At 41.4% G+C, this 22,961-nt stretch overlaps 2 protein-coding genes across 2 annotated transcripts in view; one reads left to right on the top strand and one right to left on the bottom strand. All coding sequences in view use genetic code 11, as the record gives it.

Moving 5' to 3' along the window:
- Nucleotides 1–5,729: 5,729 nt before the first annotated feature.
- Nucleotides 5,730–9,280, top strand: EGR_04251 (hypothetical protein; the record flags this gene model as incomplete). The annotated part of the gene is made up of 5 exons (XM_024493500.1): nucleotides 5,730–5,890; nucleotides 7,431–7,645; nucleotides 7,690–7,724; nucleotides 8,401–8,475; nucleotides 8,915–9,280. The coding sequence occupies 5 exons, from the start codon at nucleotides 5,730–5,732 to the stop codon at nucleotides 9,278–9,280; spliced, it is 852 nt and encodes a 283-aa protein (XP_024352008.1).
- Nucleotides 9,281–10,959: 1,679 nt separating this feature from the next.
- EGR_04250 (hypothetical protein) overlaps nucleotides 10,960–22,961 on the bottom strand; it is a gene marked incomplete at both ends in the record, with an annotated part of 13,799 nt that continues 1,797 nt past the window's right edge. Inside the window, 4 exons of the mRNA XM_024493499.1 lie at nucleotides 10,960–11,122; nucleotides 14,924–14,992; nucleotides 17,499–17,575; nucleotides 20,894–20,961. Coding sequence (XP_024352007.1) covers nucleotides 10,960–11,122; nucleotides 14,924–14,992; nucleotides 17,499–17,575; nucleotides 20,894–20,961 — 377 coding nt within the window. The remainder of the gene's footprint in view (nucleotides 11,123–14,923; nucleotides 14,993–17,498; nucleotides 17,576–20,893; nucleotides 20,962–22,961) is intronic.

Below are 22,961 nucleotides of genomic sequence, written 5' to 3'. Positions count from 1 at the left end.
CCCAGGTACGCTCCATCACTCGACCACATTTAGGAGGCACGTCGTCCTTATTTCTGACCATGAATAAGTAGTCTCCTTCCGTTGTGTCTAGCGGGAGTGGTGATGACACACATTAGCGACGGCCACCTCAAGTGGGAGTGGGTAGGTTGTGGTCGTACGTTCTTCGTATTAGCAACTAACAGTTGCTTTACGCTCATGCGAAATGAGCGGACTAGATATAGGCGGGAGGACTACGGGCGTCTATAAACGGAATTATCCTGACATCTAGCGACAAGTTCTTTTACCAGGGTGGAGGGTGCGATCCTACCTTCCTGAGCAGGTGTTACGGACTGTACTGGCACATTAAAGGAATATCCTTCTCACAAATGATCTCCCGGAAACCAGTTAATGAAATACACCTCGCTTGCTTTGGAGACACCTCCGCAGTGTCTTGACACTCTCCAATCACGTGACTAATTGCCGCCTAAGGAATACAGTTTGGAGATAAAAGTGACGCCAAAGTGGACGGATCAAAGGCTGCGTTTGCCCCTAGATCCTAGAGGCAAACCAAATTCCAAACGTGGAATTTGCAAGCTCACTCTTCTATTAGACACGATTAGATAATTACACAGTGACTCTTTTAGCGAATAAACAACCTTAGAAGAAACACATTTGTGATTGCTCAATTGGCTGCCTTATTCCTTCACGGAGGCAATACTCGTTTGTTTTTTGAAGAAGTTTGGTCATCATTGATAGGAAGTTTGTTTAGCACTACAAAGCCTTTTATTTACGTACTCAATCAAGCATTTATTTATCCCTCAGCCTACCTACCCACCTTCTCTCCCATCTGCCCACCAACCTTTTACCTATCTATCTACTCGATAATGCCTTAAACTACTTAGGTATGTGTAAGGAAACGTTCTCCACTATGTTTTCTTCACTTTTTCACCGTCTTCGTCCTCTTCTTGTTTTCTTCTCTTTTCTTCATCCCTTCCTATCTATCTACATCCCGGAGGACTGACCGATCGTCTTACCTTCCTACCTATCTACCCCTCCATCTACCTACATATCCTAATACTTACCTATCCAACCATCAATTAGTTGTCCGATTCCTCGAAAAAGAATCAAGAAGAATGCAATCCTAATATGATTCTCTCTTATCTTCGGCTATGCAATAATGGCTGCCTTTATTTTATAGACTTTATTTAAATAGCGCCTAAATTTGCGGTACCTAAACATCAAGGTAAATTAACCCTTTTAAAGCAATATTATTTCTTCGGGAAAAAAAAACTTATCAAGCATTTTTGGTTTCACTTTGGTAAAAATTTGCTCCTTTAAGCAAGAATACACAGAGGAGAACTAACTTCCCTATGTAATGGCGGTCGAACAACTTTATTTGCCCAATTAGTCCACCAATTGACGTACCTCGGAAATACCAAGGCAGCACCTTTTGGTGTGCTTTATGTACGAAATGATAATATCTTTTAATGATAATGGTAATTGAGGGGCACCTAATAAATGCGTGCTGGATACGGGCCAAAGGACAAATTGATTTACAGGAGGTCGTAAAACGTGCGCACTTCTTCAAAGCCCCCAGTGAGTCAGCTCCTTCTGGGTAAAATATTGCCCTCGTTTGTCTCGAAGATCCGCTTCCTTGAAGATTTTTACTAGGAGTGCATCTTTAAAAGTTGCAGCTGGTGATTTTAATCAAATACAGGAGTAAATGCAAAGTGTGGCCGGAGTGAAATAATGGAATTTCAAAATAATTATTAATAAGAAAAGTGTGCTGTTATAGAAGGTGGTGGGCGTGCTTTGTGAGGATTAGGATGAATGAGTTTAAAAAACGAATAGTTAATCCATTGAAAAGAAGCCTTTTTTTAAATTGCCCTTATTTGGGTTCTCAGTAACGGTCATATTTTAGGCCTTGGCGGTACTTGTCGGCAGTTCCCTCGTCAACGCCTCAAGCAGTGGAGATTGCGATATTCGAATCAAGGCAGTTAGAAGTAGGAGAAAAATTTGCGATCGAGCAGATTACATGGGAAGAGATAAGCTTCCTGAGATCCGTATTATTCCTTTTAAGCAACTTTTTTCGTCACAGTTTCAAAATCGTATCCAATTTCTAACTGTAGATTTAACTTTACTCCTAACACCCTATTAGCCACAAAGCCTTCTTCGAGAAGAAAAGAGTCCCAATTCATATTAAATTTTATTGCCCTTATTTTAACACGAAGGTTTAGCTTCTTTATTTTATTTTTATATTGGAGAACCACATTTAAAACCCACTAACAAATTGCATACGCAGACCAGGCAACTGTGTTAAAAATGTGATTTTTTCAAGTCTTAAACAAAAAAGGGTTACAGTATTTGCAAAAACATTCTTTTTCAATTTTGCTTACAAAGCTTATCATTAATCATTTACGGTCTGCGGAGGTCACATAATTAGTGTCCACCATTTAAAAAATTCAGAATACTTCCCAACCACTTTTCCTTTTCTCACTCAAACCGCGTAAGTTTGGTGAATATTTAAATGCGGCAATGGCGTGTGTACAGGCAGTAATAAACTTTCCGTCTGTGAAGTGACCGTCACTACCACTGCGTCTCATTCTCCGCATACGCACAAAAGAGGAGTCCGGCTGCTCTGTCCCCGTATTCCCTTCTTCTTCCTTGCCTTCATATCCACGTAAATATCATGAGCATCATCCAACACTCGCAGCTCGGTGATTCATGGAGTCCAAAATTTGGTTTCACTTAAGCATAAGCCACAGCCTCCCTGAAATGATCCTCCATGAATCACTTGTCCTAATCTTCAAACATTCTTATAGCACATTTTCATGCTATGGTAATTTAATTCTGCGGTAGCAATAAACAATTTTATTTAGTAAATAATCTCACGAGCTTTAGGAAAATTAACACAACATTTGTTGATATCTACCTCAAATTTAGCACCTTGTTGGTGGGAAATTTTTCACCAGATAACGCCGATTATTTCCTTTGGCGACTGCACTAATGCAAATGATAATGCGTTGGAATTTCTTCATATATTTGATAACTCAACTTCTAATGTGCAAAATAAAATAAGGTTGTTCGAATACTTAACCGGCCCTTGTGTAAGGGTACAATAGAGCTATTTTTATAACAGGCTAACTTGGCGGCAGAGGCCAACGACCCTCTCCAAAAGAAGTAGCTTAGCGGCCACTAGTTGGACACGCTGTCGAGGTTTTATGGAGTAGGTCTTTTGAGATATCTGAGCTTGGGTGGAACTACAGCAGTGGGCTGGTAATTGGATAGGCATGAATGAAGTGTCTTACCACCGAGGCGGTAGCCAAAATGGAGGAAAGTAATAAACTCGAGGAACTAATTTATAAATGAAACCAAAATCAATCTGTTGGACAAACTTCCTCTTTTTTCAAGCTTGCCCAAAGCTATCTCCATCTGTACTCTTGTTAGTCAGCCATCACAACGAAACCAGTGCCTTAAAAACCACCTTTGAGGTGGTTCATCGATATATTCACCAAGTCTAGTTGACACCTGACTCCGACGTCAGCTTGATCCTCGTTGCAAACTGCGCTACGAGGATTCGCTGGCCTTAAACCGCTTGAGCTAAACCGATGCTATACGAATGTTCCTTATAATACTGGTAGCTACTTCTAGAGTGATTTGTCTTGGAGCAGAGCCATTTAATGTCTATTAGCCCTACCGTATATTTTGTGAATTCTTACCTGTACAAATAAATACAAGTTAGATAACTCCATACCAATATCGTAGGCAGCTCAAAAATAGGGGGTTTTCAAACCTTAAACAAGTGGTATCACTTCAGATCTAAGTGATCGTCTGTGATAAACGTAGGTTTGATAACCTCTTAGATATCCACAACAGGTGTCACCAATGTTCCGAAAATTGTTCGGTTGGATCTGATTCCTTTTTCCCTGAACCACACCAATGCAGCCTTTGAATCCTGTCCAAATCCTACTACAGAAGGGTTGAGGGGTTGTCAGCAGAAATAACGTAAATAAAATGTTATAATGCCAAGGTGAAACCTATAACCACGGAGAAAGAAGGATCCGTGTAGGTAAATTCAACCGTAAAAGCGATGTCTTATGAAATGGAAGCACCTCTCATAGACAGCTATTTACGCACAGACTCACAGCCATCCCCTTAGCAAGCAAGTGAGCAAGACCAGATTTAAACGAGCCGCTTCGCCTTTAAAAGTGTACTATTTCCGTTCCCATCCTTTTTGAACATCCCTAATGAATGGACCTACGGGCCTGCATGCACAGCGATGGCGGCGGCAAGGTATAACCCCGACATTACTTACCCCTTTCGAATGGTGTGCGGTGTTGACAAATGCACTCTCTTGCCTATGTGTATCGACACCTCAAAGACTTTAGCACATGAGAGAAGCATGAAAGGAGGGAACTTGGTGTGAATGGTTGAAATCAAGTACAATCACAAAAGACGAGTGGAGAAGATGTTGATTTTTCTAAATTGGCACATTAACTTCTGTTGATAAATTATACAAGGCGAATATGCTGATAAGCGGAGAGGCCTATGAAACATTCCTTTAAATCGTATTCGCCAGTGCAATTTAATGATCCTAGACCAGTTTATTTCGATTCGCCATCGGCGTTGAAATGCTAACGACCAAGGTGATTTTTCGGTGTCGAAAAATGTGAAAATCACTCAAACCGAGTACCTTTTCTTATAAAGGACAAAATAGCATCTTCCAATTGAGTTACTACAATGTCCCTTCAAAATGCTGCACCATTAAACTCCTCTGAGCTTGTCTACCTTCCTGTTCGAGATTGATTGGGCCGGGTACACACCGACATGCCAACCCTTGTCACTGGCAGACACACGGCCACCTTTGGACATTTAAACCAATCAAATATCACATTACTGTGTAGATGAGGGTACCCTCACCCTAATGTGCTGTGCTGGAAATCGTTTGTAGATACAAGTATCCACTAGTCTTACCTTGTGTCTTCATGGGCAGTAATCTTCATTCATCACCACCATTGTTTACCATCTTAATGAACGGTACTTCAAGTAAACCAGTACGCGACAGATATGCCAACCATCAGGAATGGGGCATACTTTTCAATTGCAAATATGTTTGGCATCGCCACAGCAACAGCCAAGCTTATGGCGGCAACTGTAAGGATCTGAAGTTTGACTTGAGGGTCAATCGTACAGAGTTGCAAGTTGAATATATAATCCTGTTCCTTTGCTACTTGTGCATCAATAACCAAGTTTTTTTCCCTTAGATTTGTCCTTCTATTTTCCATAGTCTGTAATCCGTTATCCTCGTTGGCTTATTTACCGACTTCAAGATGATCAATTGAACAGGTGGAGCTGCCGGCTATTAATCACCGTGAGATAACAGTGAAATCTTTGCGAAATCGGACCCCTTTTTGTCTCTGTGTGCACGACACACACACACACACACAAAGCGGTTGTGTTTACACACTGACTTCCGTTCATCTACCTAAGCCTTAGCCGTCTCAGCTAGTCACACATGCGGAAGTCGTCTAAGTGTCCAAAAAAGTGGAACAAAGCTGCTCCCGACACCAAATGGCACAGCACCAGATGTTTCGTGTACAATCGGGACGCGGTTTTACAAGTGTCCGGATGCCATGTTGCAGCCTCGTACTTGTACCACAGCGCCATTTTTCTTAACTGATGAAGCTCGGAAACAAACATTAGTACGCATGAAAATAAAACACTACTGAATTGCCATCAGTGTAAAATCAATGTGTAAAAATTTACATTTGATGTTAATTAGTTTATGCAAACAAATACTTGCCACATGTGTAGTAGCTTGTGATTATGAGGCTTTTTGTGATTTGAAACTTAAGGCTTGCGGACATCTCGTACCGCAGACTATAATGGTTGGACACAAAGTTGCTAAGAAGTAATTCATCTCAGTGGTGTAAATTTTCCAATGACCGCCGCACCCTTGTCATTGGCATTCTTAGCTTTGGTGTTCACCAGCCTCCATCAGTTATTCTCATGACAATTCTGTAGATGGAACGCCCGATGCTGGATAATCAGTGCATAATCTGTCAGATCTTGTGACCTTTCTACGTCTTTGTGCAACCAACATTAGCGAATATTACTGCCGAAATCTAAGTCTGTGAAAGAAATAGATAAGTTTGATCACAAATAATGTTTTCTTTCTTTGAGAAAATGTAAAAGCTCTTGTTGCTGCCTACACTAATGGGTACCCCCGATCATCTAAACCGAATTATTGTCACATCCTCAGACACCCCAAAACTCGCTCTGGATGTTTTTACCTGTCTAGGTCCTAAAAAAGCACCACGGAAGTCTGCATTTCAGGTCCGATAGAAAACTGAAACAACCGTACTCAATAGAATTAAAAGGCATAGTGGAATGACTGCGTTGAGACTGTTGGTGGATGGAAAGTTCTATTGATGTTATAAAAAATCGGAACGACCAAAAGCGAGATAGCCATCAACTTCGAACAGAACCTGTCTTTGACCCTATGAGCAACAAAAATCGAGTGTCAAGGCATGCACCATTGTTGACATGATATCACCATGATTGCAGGTAAGCATGGAACTTCCCTAGCCGCATCGATACGTGGGGATGGAAAAACCAAAAAGCATCTAATGGTCCTGTCGATGAGGGATCTAGTATGACCTCTCTACTTGCAAAAGGTTTGCCAAATGGCATCTTGTTAGGCTATGACCATTTAAGCACCATGAGCGTCAGAAATATCGCTAACGAGGTCACAGAGGGGTCAGCCGTTGAGCGGACCGCGGATAGAAATTCTTTAAACGTTAAACGCGTTTAAATAAACTAATAATGATTAAACCGTACCTGACATATTCTAAAATATCACTGCTAGCCAGTGAGGCCAAAATCACGAAAATATACTACTTGATTCACGTATAACTCGGCGGTGAAATCACAACTGAATCGTCTTTCCATTACTATCATACCCATGAGAATAAAGGAGGCCATTGGAAGGACGCTTAGAAAGCTGTCTGTGAGGAACTTTTGGCCTTAGGATCAAGACTGCAACTAATCGGTGAGAGCTGTGGCCCATCCTCATTCGACAACTGCTGCTTCAGCAGCATTTACTGCTTGACTAATCAAGCTTGAAGCTTCTCCTCTTTGGGTGAGTTTAAATCCCAATTTTTATTAATCATTCTCAAATATTTCACTCATTTCTTATCCCACACTTCTAAGGCACGCACTACTTCGTTCTCAGAAGGCTAATGTTTAGGAAGAAGCCAGGATTAGTTAGTCTTTTGGGAAGGCGAAGGGAGATGTTAACTTCCTATTCTTGTAAGATCTCATACCGTCTAAAGAATACCACTTATTGCCTTGGCTGGGAGTAGCTCTGGCAGCTCAGTTTAATGTTTTCCACTGGTGCTGTGTCCGTGTAAAACTCGTAATGCTGCAAAAACTCCATATTTTATATTCAGTTTTAAGTCTATTAAACCCACATTTTATGAAAATCATAGGTCCTGCAAAAAAAACAACTTTCCCGCATGTTTAGATAAGCCACCATGCCCGCTTCTGTGTAAAGCCTTGCGGCCACAGCATTTACTACAAATTCATTCCCCGAGACAGAGCCATGCTGGAGTCACAGATGAGATACATGCAAATTTCGGTTATAGCTTTGGCTTCGATATATCTGGTAAGCTACAGTTCTTTAAAATTACCCTTCTATTATAAACTAAGCACATTTCCTTCAGCTGTTGGAATCAGGGATAAATGTCAAGGGTTGATGTTCCATACCTAATTCAAAAACAACAATTTAGGTTTTTATAAAGCAAGTTATCCCTATACTGTAATGGCTTAGAGGTAGTGTCAGGTTCAAATCTAGACTTTCGATTTTCCCACTGGCAGTAAACGAGTAAATTTCAAGTGGGCACATAATCCACATAGTACTCTCTTGCCTCCATAAACCTTATACATGATCTTGCAAACATTTTCAAGACTGGCGAATTTGCCGGTACGCTGGATTTATCCTAGGGCGATCTGGTTGCTTGTCTTCACAATCAGTGCGCTCGTGTTCGTGCATTTCTTCCTTCCCATACAGGTGCTCGGTGCCAATGTCTTCGGAGTGGGTATCTATGTGGCGTATGTGTTAAAGACCATGCCTGAACACGATGGTGAGAATTTTCCAGTGGTGGCCGTAGTTGTCCTAATCAGTATCGCTTTAATGATCATTTCCCTCCTCGGCTGCATAGGGGCTCTGCTTAAAAAGCCCTGGATATTAGGAACTGTGAGTCATTTTGGTGGCAAATATAAATACTACTTATGTTTAATAAGTAGTAAATCATATGATATTTTGTAAAATTAAATAATCATGTTTGCAAAAAATACATATTCTTCATTAATTCACCTGAGCCTATGTTAAATAAATACGATTCTATTTCCTTCCCTTAGTTTTCCCTAGCTACAACAATCCTGGCTTTAATTGAAATTGGACTATTCTTGACCATAATTCTTGTAGCAAATGAGGTAAGTTTGCCTATTCATCTATCGTCCAGGTAGCGTGCATTAATGAACCAGACCTCCGGTATTTCAAGGAACGCTAGCCTGACGAATGCTTACAAATGGTTGGCCACATTGGACAATATGGTAAGGTGACCTCTGCGTTTACCTGAGCATATTGGCCACATAGCTATTTGGGTCTAAGGTACTAGTGCATAGGTTGCATTCACTGATGGAGTGGCTTAAAAACAGCTATTGCGATCTCTTAGTTCTAGTCCATTAACACACTGCTTTAAGGTCTTTCAAGTACTAAAGAAAATCAAGAGGCTTAGAAATAAGTATCGCCCAGATTCTTGTTAAGAAATTGAACTCCCCGGTCTAGATCTTGGCAGATGGAGGCAAAAGCTACTAAACTACCTAATTAAGTAGCATTCACCAAGTATTATCTCACGATTTAGGCACATAGTTGCTTTTAAATTTTTGCCATACTTATAACAACAAAATTGGCGGCTATTTTTACCCATCAGTGGAATTTACATCCAAATACCAATTCAACATGCACTACCACTTTTCTGGATGCCAGTTATTTACAAAACTACTACAAAGGAACAATTTCGGAGGCAATTTGATGAAAAACTCAAGTACCTATTTGTTATACAGTAACGAAAATGTTGTCGCATTAATATTTTTGATATCTTTGCAGAAAAATGAAGTCGAGCTGAGCAAAAGGATACAGAGCTATGCCATTCCACTTGGAATTTGTGTTAACTTCGTGGCAGCACTTCAGATCTTCTCCGGTGTTTTGGCCTGTGCTGTTATATTCGGAATTTAATTAAAGGGATTCCATTTAAGTGACAAAGAAAAAAACACTGTGGATGCTCGTGTTTAATAAATGAAGATAATCATACCCAACAAATTATGAGTCCTCCTCAGATAATTATGGTGAGGCTGTACAGCTAGTTTCATGGAGTACCGAACTGAAATTTGAAGACACAGGAAAAGCGGTAGGTGGATTGACATTCAAGGAAGGATCACATACTGTTAGTGCGGTGTTAAATGTGCTTCTCACCTTAAAGCTTAGTTAAAGCTCAGTGTAAGTAATTTAAAATCATCACTTTAACTCAAGAATACTTCTTGTACAAATATAAGCTGTTCATCGGCTCTTCTGTTCACCATTTTAACCTTATAAAGGCTTCAGAGAAGTCCCAAACACTGCACTAAAGCGTTTACATGTACTACTTCAAACACCTATATTTCGTTGAATTTCTTACGCAATGATATATGTGAGAAATCCTTTCACAATTTTTACAAATGGTGAAATTTAAAGTTCTGGGAACACACTTTGAAAGGTACTGATGAACCTTTAAGTAGTAGACTGTCCCAAAGCCCCTACTATTGAAAACATCAACTCAATGGTACTTGAAGAGATTCCTGCTCAAAAATTGACATTAAGCATTCCTGAAGACCTCGCTTAAGCCTTCTACGTTAAGCTACTCTTAGGCGATAAGGCGGTCCAGGTTTCAAACCGACACGCCTATCCTCAACGTCACAGGTATGTGGCATGTGTTCGACGTCAGAGTCCCAGTGAATGATCAACTACCACAGCACGCATTTTGTGCTGTTTGGTTTAAGCCTTACCACTCAAAATTGGAATGTTTGCCTATTCTCAGACTAAATAAATTCCTAATATTTTAGCACCAAACTGAACCAACTTGTTTCTGTCAATGATCTGGTGCAACCAATTATTGTGTTTAAGAAATATGGCAATAAGGCCATCCAACTGAACAGTGGCTGAGATAACAATTCAATCTCAAGGCAGATTCGGTGCAAATTCTATAAGGCGCCAGAAATGCCGGACCGTTTCCTCATAGCGGAACGGCTTTAAATACACTTGTGGCATTTTGCCAAATCATGTGACAGGTAGATTGGTTGGGATCAAGACGGCAAAAAGAAGAGTCGACTGATTTTGGTCCGGGGGAAGATGATCACGATGTCTTGTTTTTGGGCATTACTTCTGTGACCTGTGGTGGTAGATTTTCCTCTGAAATGGAGCTTGGCGGTAAACTGGTTAAATGCATTGCTTTTAATTGTATGAGAAAAGAATTCATAAAAGCAACCATTTACCAATCCGGGATCGTATCTTCAGCTTTTTTTGTGTTGGAACGTTGGACTGGATCGTGAAGGCCTTGAGGCTAGAGCCCTTATTTTTCAATGTAAATGAGCGACTAGAAACGCCCTTACAATCGCCAAAATGTAAATCTTACCGTTTTGGAAGTGCTACTTAATCGGAATTTTTTAAAATGAGTAGTATTAACGCAGCATTGGGATGAAGCTATTATTGACTTTTTGATAAAATTGCGCACCAATCAGAGGAGCCCTGCGGTCACGCAATAATCGGGGGTGCACGTCCACCCCACAGATGACTCATTCATACCCACTTTGAAACAATTTTAAAGTGGATACACACACCATCCACCAATGGACTAAAAAACAAGAGAAAGATACCTTGAATTAACTCTTTAGTGAAGGTTTTACCGAGGAACACTTTGACAAGTTCTCCAATAAATAAGGAAATCGTGCTTTGAACGCAAGCAATTTGCTTGCGACACAAAATTCAAGCCATCCAACTAACTCACTGCTTGCGACACAAAATTCAAGCCATCCAACTAACTCACTGCAAACCTGTTAATCAGTTAAATTAATTTCCCTAAATTGGTGGATTTTAAAAGAGGACTGAAATGTCATAAATAAACGATTACACTAGGCTTTGAGTGGTAAGTGTTAAGCCGAGAAACAGCCAATCGGATTAACGCATCATCTGCCTGAGATGCGGGATATAACACCTGGAAGGCGCTTTTTTCCTAGTGTTCTGCATCATACACTCAGCCATAACAATGGTGCATGCGCGACACTTTATCAGATGTGGTGAGAGCCACCACGGGAGTGGTCAAGCGAGAGAGCACAACACCCACCAAGGTCGTTGAAGTCGTCGTCACTGCGTCAGCCAATCAGATTGCAGGGTTGGGTGCGTATGTTTGTTTGGCATGCATGTACGTAAGCCAGCATACTTGCACACACGTACGCACGCACGCAAGGATCAGTATACCTCACGTGGTTGTCTTCGTGACATGCCTCTTCTCTGCGGTGTTGCTACCATCGGATCTAGTAAGCAGACATGAGCCTCTCCACTCCTCTACGGTTCTGGCGCATAGTTGTTCTTCTCCTCACCTCCCTCGCTTTCGTAAGTGTCAAACATTCTCCTTATTTGTTTACTATTCTCACATAAATCCTCACGATTGCTCGGCTTGCCAGTTTAGTCGTACAGTCTTCTTGAAGTACGATCATATTTGTCATGCTAAACAAGAAACGATCTTTCGAATTTTTGAAGCCTTGCGAGCACAAACAACCACACTGTTCAGTCCTACCGTGAACCCCATTAACCCCCTCTCACTCCTCCTGGCTATCTGACGTGCTTCAGCGCCAACTTGCGTGGGTGTAGGATGCGTCGGTAACAGAATTTGGTCAAGTGGGAACAGTTGGTATTTCATTTACCAAAACAATAGGTATGAAAATTATCAGATGTTGAGCGTATGACGCGAGAAAACAGTGAAACCGGTGTTGACGGCTCTAATGTGAAAACATTTGGCCACCCATTTCCTCTCAATGTTAATTTACACCTTCGTGAATTGATGTAACGAAGGTGCGCGCTGTGTTTAGCTTAAATTCACCGCCTTTTTTGGCTTATGCCTTTGGGGTGCCAATTACACTCCCTGGTAAACGAGCGATGCCATTCGTTGGTGTGGAATACAGTGTCATTCGTTCAGCTAAAAACTCCTGCTGGCCTGATGCCTGTCACAACTTGTCCACTCTTCTAAGGAGACGTGTTTTCTAAATCAGCCTTGAGGGTGTGAATTCACAATTACTTCCACTGGAAGTCACCTCTGTATGCGCACCAACGGCCAGTCTTTTAGTCTGTAACCGCGAGGCTCCCTAAATTATCACAGCAAATCCGTATTTCCAGGAGTAATTAAGACATTCTTCTAAAGACGTTTGCAAATATCTCGATTGCCAAATCCAGATACGCTACTTCTGTTGGCAGTCAGAAAAGATTTCTGCCCTCCTCGTTGAATGGAATGGTCACCTCTTACAACTTGATTAAGTACGTAAAATTTTCGGTATAGCGCTTAGTTGTCATCGCAACACAACACTCGGATTACGTTCTTGTTGTAATACTTTAATTGTTAGTTTACTCGTCGGTCTTGGTAACGGGCCGCTTAGGGGCTCCGCCAATGTACCTACGCCCAGCAGACCGGCCTCTGGGCCGTGCCAGTAGCCCCAAGCCCTTCTCTGCACTGACAACACGTCCTCTGCCCGAGTATTATATCTTCTTTTATCTTCAGAGAGGTCCAACGGCGTTACACTTATAATTAAACAGTTTGTCGACTTCTCTTTTAACCTTACGTGGTGTTTTGTACTCGTGTGCATGGGTACAGAATCGACAAAGTCGGATTCGATGGAGCTTCGTCTCAGAGACGCATTTTGTCACGATGATGCGACCCTGTACTGCTAAACTGTGTCAGGAAAATTATTTCACCTTACAGATCAACAAGTTCGACATCGGAGTCTCAGAGACAGATTGACCAACACAGTCAACCCTTTTGCTGATCAATTTGAGCTTTCACCTTTACCTATCCCCAGACTGTGCGAATTATGCATTCCTTGCAGTATCTTAGACTGTGAACCATCTTGTTTTTGTCACGATCTACCATAACCATTTATTGTGCTTGATGAATGCGGATTGAAATAACTGGACAATCTCATCGAAACGCCAGAAATGCAGGACCGTTTCATCATACCGAGACTGCTTTAAGTACACCCTCTAACCTTTCTAGAATGATTGAACAATTACTCCGAGATTATACAACTAAATGGCAAGATTTGATCAAGGAAGATCTTTTTGCAACTTTACGAGAACAGTAAGTAGGTAGTAAATAGGCGAGGTAAGTCCTATCATGTCTGCCATCGCGTTTGTACCGGTTCAGCATTGTCGTGGACTGCACGCACAAGCACACGTGAACTTTGAACCGGTTGTAGCACGCAAACAAATGCCTACCCTTCTCGTAACCTGAATCAGTGTTGGTCTTGCTCCAATGGCATACATGATCAACTTTTTGACAACACGACTCTTCATCCATCTGATATCAAGCGTAGGAAGGTTGCGTACGAGGATAAAATGTTCTTGCTAGCGTTTGATATGAGGTGTGAACTTCTAAAGGGTGTGTTTATCGTTCTGACAAGCATGAAGCCATTAATTACTATAATAAAAGTAGCCGAACACTACAATGGCCGTTGTTGTGCACTAAGATGTTAAAACGAAGCCGGGACTCGGTTTTATATTACAGCGCGAAGGGAATACTACTGCGGTGGTACTACACATAGGAGTAGCTGCAAGATACGCATCACTACTAACTACCAACCCAAATGTGGTGACAAGCCCATTTCAATATCGTTCATTGAGACGATTAACAACAATTGCAGAACGTGCAAACAGCAGTGTGCGATACCAAATGAAGATTCCTCTTGACGAAGGCGTAAAGGAAAGCCCATGGATACTTGAATCAACAAAAGATCCCAAGTAGACCACTTGGAAAGCTTGGCTAATCAGCAGTAAGTTATTCCAATGGTGCAAACACTTTAAGGCCTGTCGAACGGCTGTCAGTGAAGGTGTAGGATGCGGAGGGTCCCGGTAGCAACAGTAATTCCTGCAGACATTCTCCATCCAATCTTGGACGCCTAATCATCGCATAGATTACCTATCCTGAAATAAAGGTGTATAAGGGACTAATCTGTCTATGGCGCTTATGAACACAACACAATTATTTATGAACACGAACACCCGCATTTTGGAGGTGTTGGCGCCCTCTGGATACTGAGACGAGAGCTAAAGTGTCCAGAGCTGGTTTTGGTGGGAAGGCATTTTCCAAATCAAGTATAATTTAGGCATCGAGATAAGTGTATGGAGGTGGTGAAGAACTATGCGGAAAAATGGAATCACTTGTCTCTGCTTAGTATCGGTTTGATTTGAACGTTATTCTTGCTGCGCCGGCCTCGTTAATGCTGCGCGATAACATCAACAATGGAAGGTGGCACGACTATTTCAAAACACAGCAAAAGGTCACAACTCGGATTGGATTTAAAAACATGTCGGTTCACATTCATGTAAGTAGACAAAATAAAACAAAAACCCGGTGCCAAAAGCGCTGGGCGCTTTCAAAGTTGAGTGACCACTTGATTCTCCCCAGAAACAAAAACATCTTTTATTTAAATTGTTTATTGAGGCTCAGCAAATCTGTATGTGGTGCAACTTGTTGAAATTTGCTATTGTTGTGTGATAAGGGATACCTCCATGTATCCGTAACCCCAAGATTGCGGCCACAATGCCATTTGTAACAATGGGAACAAACATGGCGTTCACCTGAATGGTTGGTCGTGTGAGTCATTCAAAATTAATGAAAAAGTACGTATTTTTGTACATTTTGGTCCCCTAAAAGTGCAAGAAATTGATTTGACCTTTTTATTAGAGCTACTATGTTGAGGTGGCATTAACCGCCCCTTTAGAGCTGCTCTGTACTAATATCAATGAACCGAGGACCAGGTCAGTTTATGTTCTCTGCACGTAGTCCTGAGGACTGTTGTTTAGATTCTGTGTTTGTTCACACAATTTATGGTTAGCTGGTGCACATCAGTGTCCTTTCAGCACCAAAATTGTAAACGTTGAAACCTCACAGCTTGCTGTAGAACATCCAGCGCATCATTTATATCCCTGGCCTTGTGGACTAGGATTGTGTCGAATTCTATGATAATATCTGGTGATAAAGGAGGCCCGCAGAGACTCCATTTGAAACACAGAAGGGTTTAATGAGGTGAATGTAGTTCCATCCATTCAAAATGGACCACTTTATGGTAATAATAAAGGAGTGTTCAACTCAAACCGGGGCTTTAGTGGTGAAAAAGAGGTGTTGCCGTAGAGGTGTTCCATACAGTACTAACAGCAGACGTATTTGCTGTCCATGAGTCCTCTCCAGTCGAGGTATGATGGTGTATAACAATGTAGTGACATTACCTTGGGAACCCGAACTCACGGATATCTGTTTGTACAGATGACTTCAGAGCACACTACGATACATAGAAAACCATCTGAATAGTGTAAACCTCTAAGGAAAGACCCATGACGGCCGCGATTCCGCCTCAGCCTCTGTGGCCGTTCTTTTCTGTAAAAATTTGTGTAACGCTTCAAATGCTTCCTTATCAACGCATCCCACCGTACTTTGCTACTTAATTAACGATAGAAACAAATTATTATTGAAACACTTTTCCTACTTCCAAACTGTATATGCCGAAATTTTCTTTCTTTTAGTCACAGTCTTGCCACCACTTTGCATTCATTAACTTCGCTCACATTCCACATAGTCATTTTGCATCAGAAATTACGATCACCCACCCACTAATCATCTAAAAGTCGGCTTTGCCATAGCAACGCTTGTACATGAGTTTCAACCTTACCCAAACCGCTGCATCGTTGCAGCTCCTCGGGCTAGTCTTATTGGGCATCGGGATGTTCTTCTTCTTCGAAAACTGCAGAACTCACTGTACTCTCCTCCAAATCGTACTTCCATTGGCTTTGATGACTTTCGGTGGGGTTACCATCGTCACCACCAGCCTTGGCTACATCGGCGCTCTCGTAGTAAACCTTTGCGCCATCCGATTGGTATGTTGTCGATCCAAACGGCAGACATGACTTTGATACTCACGTTAGACTGTAGTACAGCTATAAAAGGCAGTAAAGATTGGAAGTAGCTTTCCATGTTGCCTTGCGTGGCTTGCATTAGCGTAACATCTGTTTCTTCCTTCTTTTTAAGTTCATCGTGCTCATTACACTGGTCTTCCTTGGTCAACTCACCGCTGGACTAACGCTTCATAACATACGAGAGGACGTAGGTTGATACTGTCCACCTTTTTTACCCAATTTTTATCGTGTCCACCTTTGTAGCTCGTATCGGCGGCTTCGAAGGAGATCCGCCAATTGATCGCTGAGGCTGAAAATGCTCTCAAATCGGAGGCCGACTTGATACTCGAGAAAATCCAAACACGAGTAAATATTTATTTATCTACACACTTTCAACGTTTGGGGTGTGCATGCAGGGAAACCTTGATCTGTCCCAATACGGTCTCAAAAATGCCGATATATTGCAGCGTCTCAGGTCATCTCTGAAGTTGTTTTTAGAGCGTACCAAAATAGAACAATGGTTTTTGATCAGTGCACAGTAGGGCTAAGGCGCTCTTCACTCTTGTCGATCAAAGCGACCATGGTGGAAGGTATTAATGAGTCCTTGGCGTTGCGGACATCCTCGTTGTTAACCCTCTCAATACCGCTTCAGAAAGGCACCGGTCAGGAGGAATGGGATTAACGCATTAAGGGAACCTTTTGGCCATCCACCTCTGGATCCGTGCAGGCTGTAGGTAAAAAGCAAGATCCTGGTGAGATACACAGAGTCCCAACTGGCCAAGTCAGTTAGTCAGTCGTTTTAAGGCTTGTTGGTCTTTCGCCTTGCGTAGAAAAAAATATGACCTTAGTCTCTTAGCTCATGGTAGGAAGCTGACGCCGAGGAGTTAAGCTTTTTAACTATACATAATCACAGTTGCCTTCTTTGGGACCTACTACAGAGTTCAACTTCGTGATAGAGCTTGCGGTTATACTACTTATAAAGATGTACAAAAAATCATTAGTCACGAGATCCAATTCACAATTTCGGCATATTAAGTCCAACCAGCGTTAACTTCGATGTCTAGTTTCACATATCTGTCCCAGATTAATTACGTCCCCTGAAATTAAGCCCTCAAAACAGTTTTTTAAGCGTTACACATCGCTTGATCAAATGGCATGAAATGTATAAGTAGAACCTATGGCACTGAAGTTTGAACATTTTTTTACCAAAAATTACTTAATTAATGGGTGAGATTTGCATTTCTACAAACCCTATAAAGCCTACCTCAGTTGCAGAACAATTCTTGCATTTTTAGCAAAAAATTTGTAACTTTTGTTAGGGTCAGGTGGCAGTTCAATTATCTTTATTAGATGATTTCAAGAAGAGGTAAGCCTAAAGGCCTACCATTGAGATTTAGCCCATGATGGGATGGATGGTATTGAGTAGGCTTAGTGCCGTAATAAATTGAATGCATCCAAATTCTCCTTGATTTTGACATAAAAATCAGTAATGTAACTTCTCTTTGGCAGTGTCATCCTTTAGTGCCTTTCGATTGACAAAACGGTGGCAGTACTCATCTGTCTCCACCATCTATAACAGGTAATGAAAAGTTACTAAGACACACTGAATATTTTTGTCTGTAGTACAAGTGCTGTGGTGCTGATGGACAAAGTGACTGGGAGCAAGGACCTCCCCTTTCCTGTTGTGTCAATCCAAAACTTCTCGAAGGCGTCTGCAGCTATCCGGGAATGTATGTGAGAGTAAGTTCACATATCCCTTCAAGAAACCACGAACGATTGCCAGGAAAATCATTTGGGGTGGCTAAGGGTCCTAATTCGTTGAGAAATTTCCTGAGAATGACTCGAATAAGCTTATAGCACGAAATTTTCATCATGTTGGAAATGGATGGGTTGAGCTCCAAACAATAAAGTGGACGTAACTACGGCCCATGTAATTGAAACAATAAGCATCTCGGTCTTGGCGAGATGCTACTTGGTAGCGAAGGTGTCAAATAACTTTTTAATTAGGTGAGATTTACTTAAAACTTTCTTATCAAGTAGTTGAATAACGATTTAGTTGAATTTACACCCTCTTTTGGGGATAAATTTTAATGAAATTTTTTGATTTATGCAAAAGTGAAGTGGATCACTCCTTTTACGCCATTCTGAACGCCGAAAAATATGCTACTGAGGTACTTAAGTAGCTAGCCAACGTCCTAACATGTGACAGCTTCAAATCGTTAGCCAAATTGGTAGAATCAAATCCACAAAATATACACACTTCTTTCCACTTCCAAGATTGTGCAAATGGCTTTATTAGTTTGATGCAGATGTATGAAGAGAATCCCAGAAATCTAGACTTGGTGGCTCATCATACCATCTTTAACTTGGTTAGAACGAATTTCACCATACGATAACGAAGTTGGACCATTTGATATGAAAGGTTCGAAGGGGCTTGCCTGAGTCGAAAAACGTACCAAACACGATATACTTCCATTCTCCCGTTTTAGGGCTGTGCATCCGCCATGTATATGTACTTAGAATCGAACATGTATATCTGGCTGTACATGGTGATAGCCCTCCTCGTAGTCGAATTCACCATCATCATCGCCTCCTACTCGCTACAAATGTACGTCCCCATCTATTCAGCCCTGAGGACCGACTAATTGTTCCCACAGTCTTTTTTTACCTTCATCAACAACCACTACATATCTTTCCTCTCGAGCTGAATTGGGGTTGTTTTCCTAGGCTTACTTATTTCTATAAAAGTAGTTGTGATTTTCCAGACAAATTGCTAGGGGTCTGTTTTTACTGATTACATTTGTTTCAACTCGGGTAGAATTTCATCGTATTTTTTGAAACAATACGCGTTGTACTATCTGTTTTGTAAAAAAGCCGATACCTACACGTCTTCTTCTTTTGAAGAATACATACGGTAGGGGAATTTCATCTTGACCTCGGGGTAGTTCTTGGTACCACGAGGTTGGCTTTGGCAGCAAAGGTCTGCACTTTAGTTCAGATGGTGGACAGAAAGGGAGACTGCCCCAGCTTAATTTTTCCAATCCCCTCGACGATACTTCTTCAAATGGTGCTTACTGCCTTTTTCTTGGCACTATCCAATTACAGAATAAGTGATGGAAAAGTAAAAGTGAGAAAGAAACGGAGATAATCAAGTGGAATCTGCAAGTTTGTATTCTTTGTGTGTAATTTTAACTGCCCCGACTAGTAAGATATTCCAGAAAGCCTTCGGGATGAGATATTTTTCGAAAATGGAACAGCCTTGAGCCAATAAAAGGATGTGTAACTTTCCGTATTCAGGCTCACAGAAGTAGCTTTTTATAAAGTGTGCAGGCAATTACATTGTTATCAGTCATCAAAACGCTCTCAAAAACTCGCTGCCGTGGGTTTTTAAGCGTGGTGCCTTCGCTATTTAATGATTCCACCGACAACCCCCTGGAGGTACCCCCATCAAGTGTGGGAGTCATTCGGAGGCTTTGTAATTGCGCTGATCTTGGGTGATCATGCGAAGTGATACCTATGAAGCAATGTTATGCAATCTGAGATGATATATTAAAAGTGCAGTGGTAATTACTTGTAGCGCGATGTCGGGTTAAGTCTTCTACTATTACACCACTTGCGCAGGTCTCGAAATCACCTACTCAGAGCCATGCCAACAGGACCGCTACATATGGTTCGCTTCAAGATACAAAGTCACAAGTCTGCTGGTAGTTTTGTTAAAACTGGTAACAGACAGGAAAGCAGAGACCCAAACTACCAGCATGGATGGCGAATCATGGGACACTGAAAGGACCCGTGCAGTTGAGTTCATAGTTAAAACACGGATTTATGTTAACGTATCTCACTCTTTCATATAAAGCAAGGTATTAGATGGGGTAAAAAAATGTCGGTCCAGAAATACGATAATGGAGAAATCTTGATTTTTCAGTCTTTTACAAAAAAAGTTTTGGATAACCCATTTCAGGGTCACCGTTTGCATGTTGATAGCGAAAGGTATTTCATGAAACAATCGGGAAGTCAAGCAAATCAATTTTCGGAGGTAAGTATAGCGGCCCAAGACCTCTTAGAAGAGGAAAGAAAGTACAATACTCGAACAAAATACACATTGTTAAGGCACAGTAGCTTGGAGGCCGTGCTGCTCGGCGGAGCCCCTAAGTAGTCCGATCCCAAAATCGAGTTAAACTAACAATTGACTTATTACAGTAAATTTATAGATCTTGATTAGAGGATATTGTTTTGGTACAGAAGACCTGGCGGTTTAAGCTGCCGCGCAAAAACACTGTCATTTAAACAAGCACCAAAGATTAAAGTGCGAGGTTCTGCAAGCAAAAAAACTCAATAAAACCTTTAAAACGCCATATTTGATTATTCAAGATGGTGCAACAATGCGTGGGGTGTTTGCTCTGCCACAGAGGGTTACAGACATGTGCAAGAGGTTGAATCACCCATTTGGCTGCCACACTGGTCCTACGAGGTTTGTTGAGTTCTCACAACTTTCTCTCTGAAAGCTTTATGCCTATCAAAAACGCTTTTTTAAAGCATGCAGATTTTTAGTGACTTCGCAAAGAAATAGGTGGTAATGTAAACCTACTCAATGTTAGTAACGAATGCTTCACCTTTGTAGTTAGTTCAACTAGATTACCTTAGAAAGGAAAATCTGACCTGCGGTTCTAATGTGACACCAGGAGCACTATATATCGCTTTTATTGTCTTCATTCCAACCCATTTGGCTGAGACACCAAAAAAAATTGGCATCGAAGGTAAGTCTGAATTTCAGTACCTATTGACACCCCGATGCCTTAGGATCTAAATATGAAATTATCGCGTTCTGTTAATTTGGCGTTAAAGAAGGGAATGCCTAAAGAGGTCAAAAAATGTCGGAGACAGTCTCACCGCGCCAAAGTCACATGCCTAGTAAAGCTAATTAACATACTGTTTAAAAGGCACATTGTTTATGCCTAAGCCGAGTAAATAGCCACACTTCGAACCACATGACCCTCAGACTAGCTTCGGTACTGACTGGATGGAGCGAAAGAGTGCTATGTTACAATCGAGCCAAGGTTAAGTCCCCACAAGAATCGTTCAAGTCAAGCTTACACTGCCAGTTTGACAGTTATGAAATGGGCAGACATCATGACATTACTAAATGCAGTGATAAGCCGTAGACTTCAGTAATCATAGGCGGTGCCATCCTGACAGATATCACCAGAAGACCTCAAGCAGTGGTACTCTGCGGTAGCACGATAGTCGTGAGTCAATCTTGTGAACACAGATTTATGACATGTAATGTGACAAAGTTGCACAAATCGAAAGCGTGGGGGAGCGGGTACAGCGCCTCAAAGTCAGCAATTCAGCACCGATGATGAAGTGAATTAGCCTGGTCTGTGACGATTCAACAGTACTGACAGACCTAAATACATTGCATCGCTTTAGCTATCAAATCAACACAACAGTAAGGGTGTGTAAAGAAAAGTAATTAAGGTTCCGCATAATCGGAAGCGAACTAAATAACAGATTTGAGTTTGAATGACAAACTTTAATTAAGTAATTTTCTAGGTGGGCCTTTTTAATCGCATGTGAAGAATCCACTTAACTTTGGTGATGCTATGACAACGGCTGTTAAAAGTTTTGCAACTTGCATTGACATCTCAGAACGACAGCAACGATAACAGATATGGGAGCCAACAGTCTTGTCACCCCCCGTTCTTCGCCAGTTTCATGGATTCACCATATCACAGAAGGCCATCACTGTCCTACTTCCTCCACTATAAAATCCGAGACTGCTGTTTCTTCATGATATCGAGATTAATTTTTAAAAGTAAATGTTAAAACGTCCCCTTCTAGCTTTCTACTAGCAATTTGAACAATCAGAATACTCTCCACTTTAATCAACGCATACTCATCGTAATTCCCCCGGACCAACTGTTGGTGTGATTGCAAACTGATATGCCCTGTCAAAGTGTAAGCATGACGACAATAAGGCATGTCGCCGACGTCTTACATGAAAGCGGAGTAATGAATTTGGGAATATTCTTTTTGTACCCACTGGCACGTTAATCGTCGTGGATTGCTTTAGAAGGGCTTTGAGAGACTCTTCTTCTCCGGTCACAAATCAGCTTTTGCCGCCTCAGCAGCATCTTTCTTAACGAATGTATATCCAAGTCACCACTTAGGCCATGCTTAACACTAAGAGTTTCGGTTCTTATGGTCCTGCATGGGTAAATATTAAATGAGTAATATAAAATTTGAGCATCTTCGTACTATTTAAATGCTAGGAGGGTTTAAGATGATTTGGGTTCACTAAATTCGTTGACATTGGAGCAGATGCTGGTGCACACCGAGCTAGGTTACTTCGCTTACGCATTATAGAGCGAGAGACAAGCCAACAGGGGCTACAGCGAAGCACAAGTGTCTTTCACAATGTGTGCGAGTGAGTAGGTGCTTCTGCCAATGACACATCGCACAGATCAATTGGGCGTTAGTAACAGTAAAGGCGCAGCAATGCTTTAGTGTGTGTGTGTATGTGAAGGTATTATTTGTTGCCTTAAAAGAGAAATTTCAACAATAGCCTGATTCACTCGGCACGGCAATAGCTCAGCACTATACGCTCTGCTTCACTCTTGTGATATGAAAAGGGTCAAGCAACGTATTTAGGAACCTCACGCTTATGGCGCGACAAAAGTGTGGAAAATATTTTATTTAAGAAATTGTTATAAAAAGGATGTATCAA

The sequence above is a fragment of the Echinococcus granulosus genome (genome assembly GCF_000524195.1).
Source record: "Echinococcus granulosus chromosome Unknown EG_S00026, whole genome shotgun sequence".
NCBI lineage: Eukaryota > Metazoa > Platyhelminthes > Cestoda > Cyclophyllidea > Taeniidae > Echinococcus > Echinococcus granulosus.
This window is presented reverse-complemented; position numbering and strand designations above follow the sequence as displayed.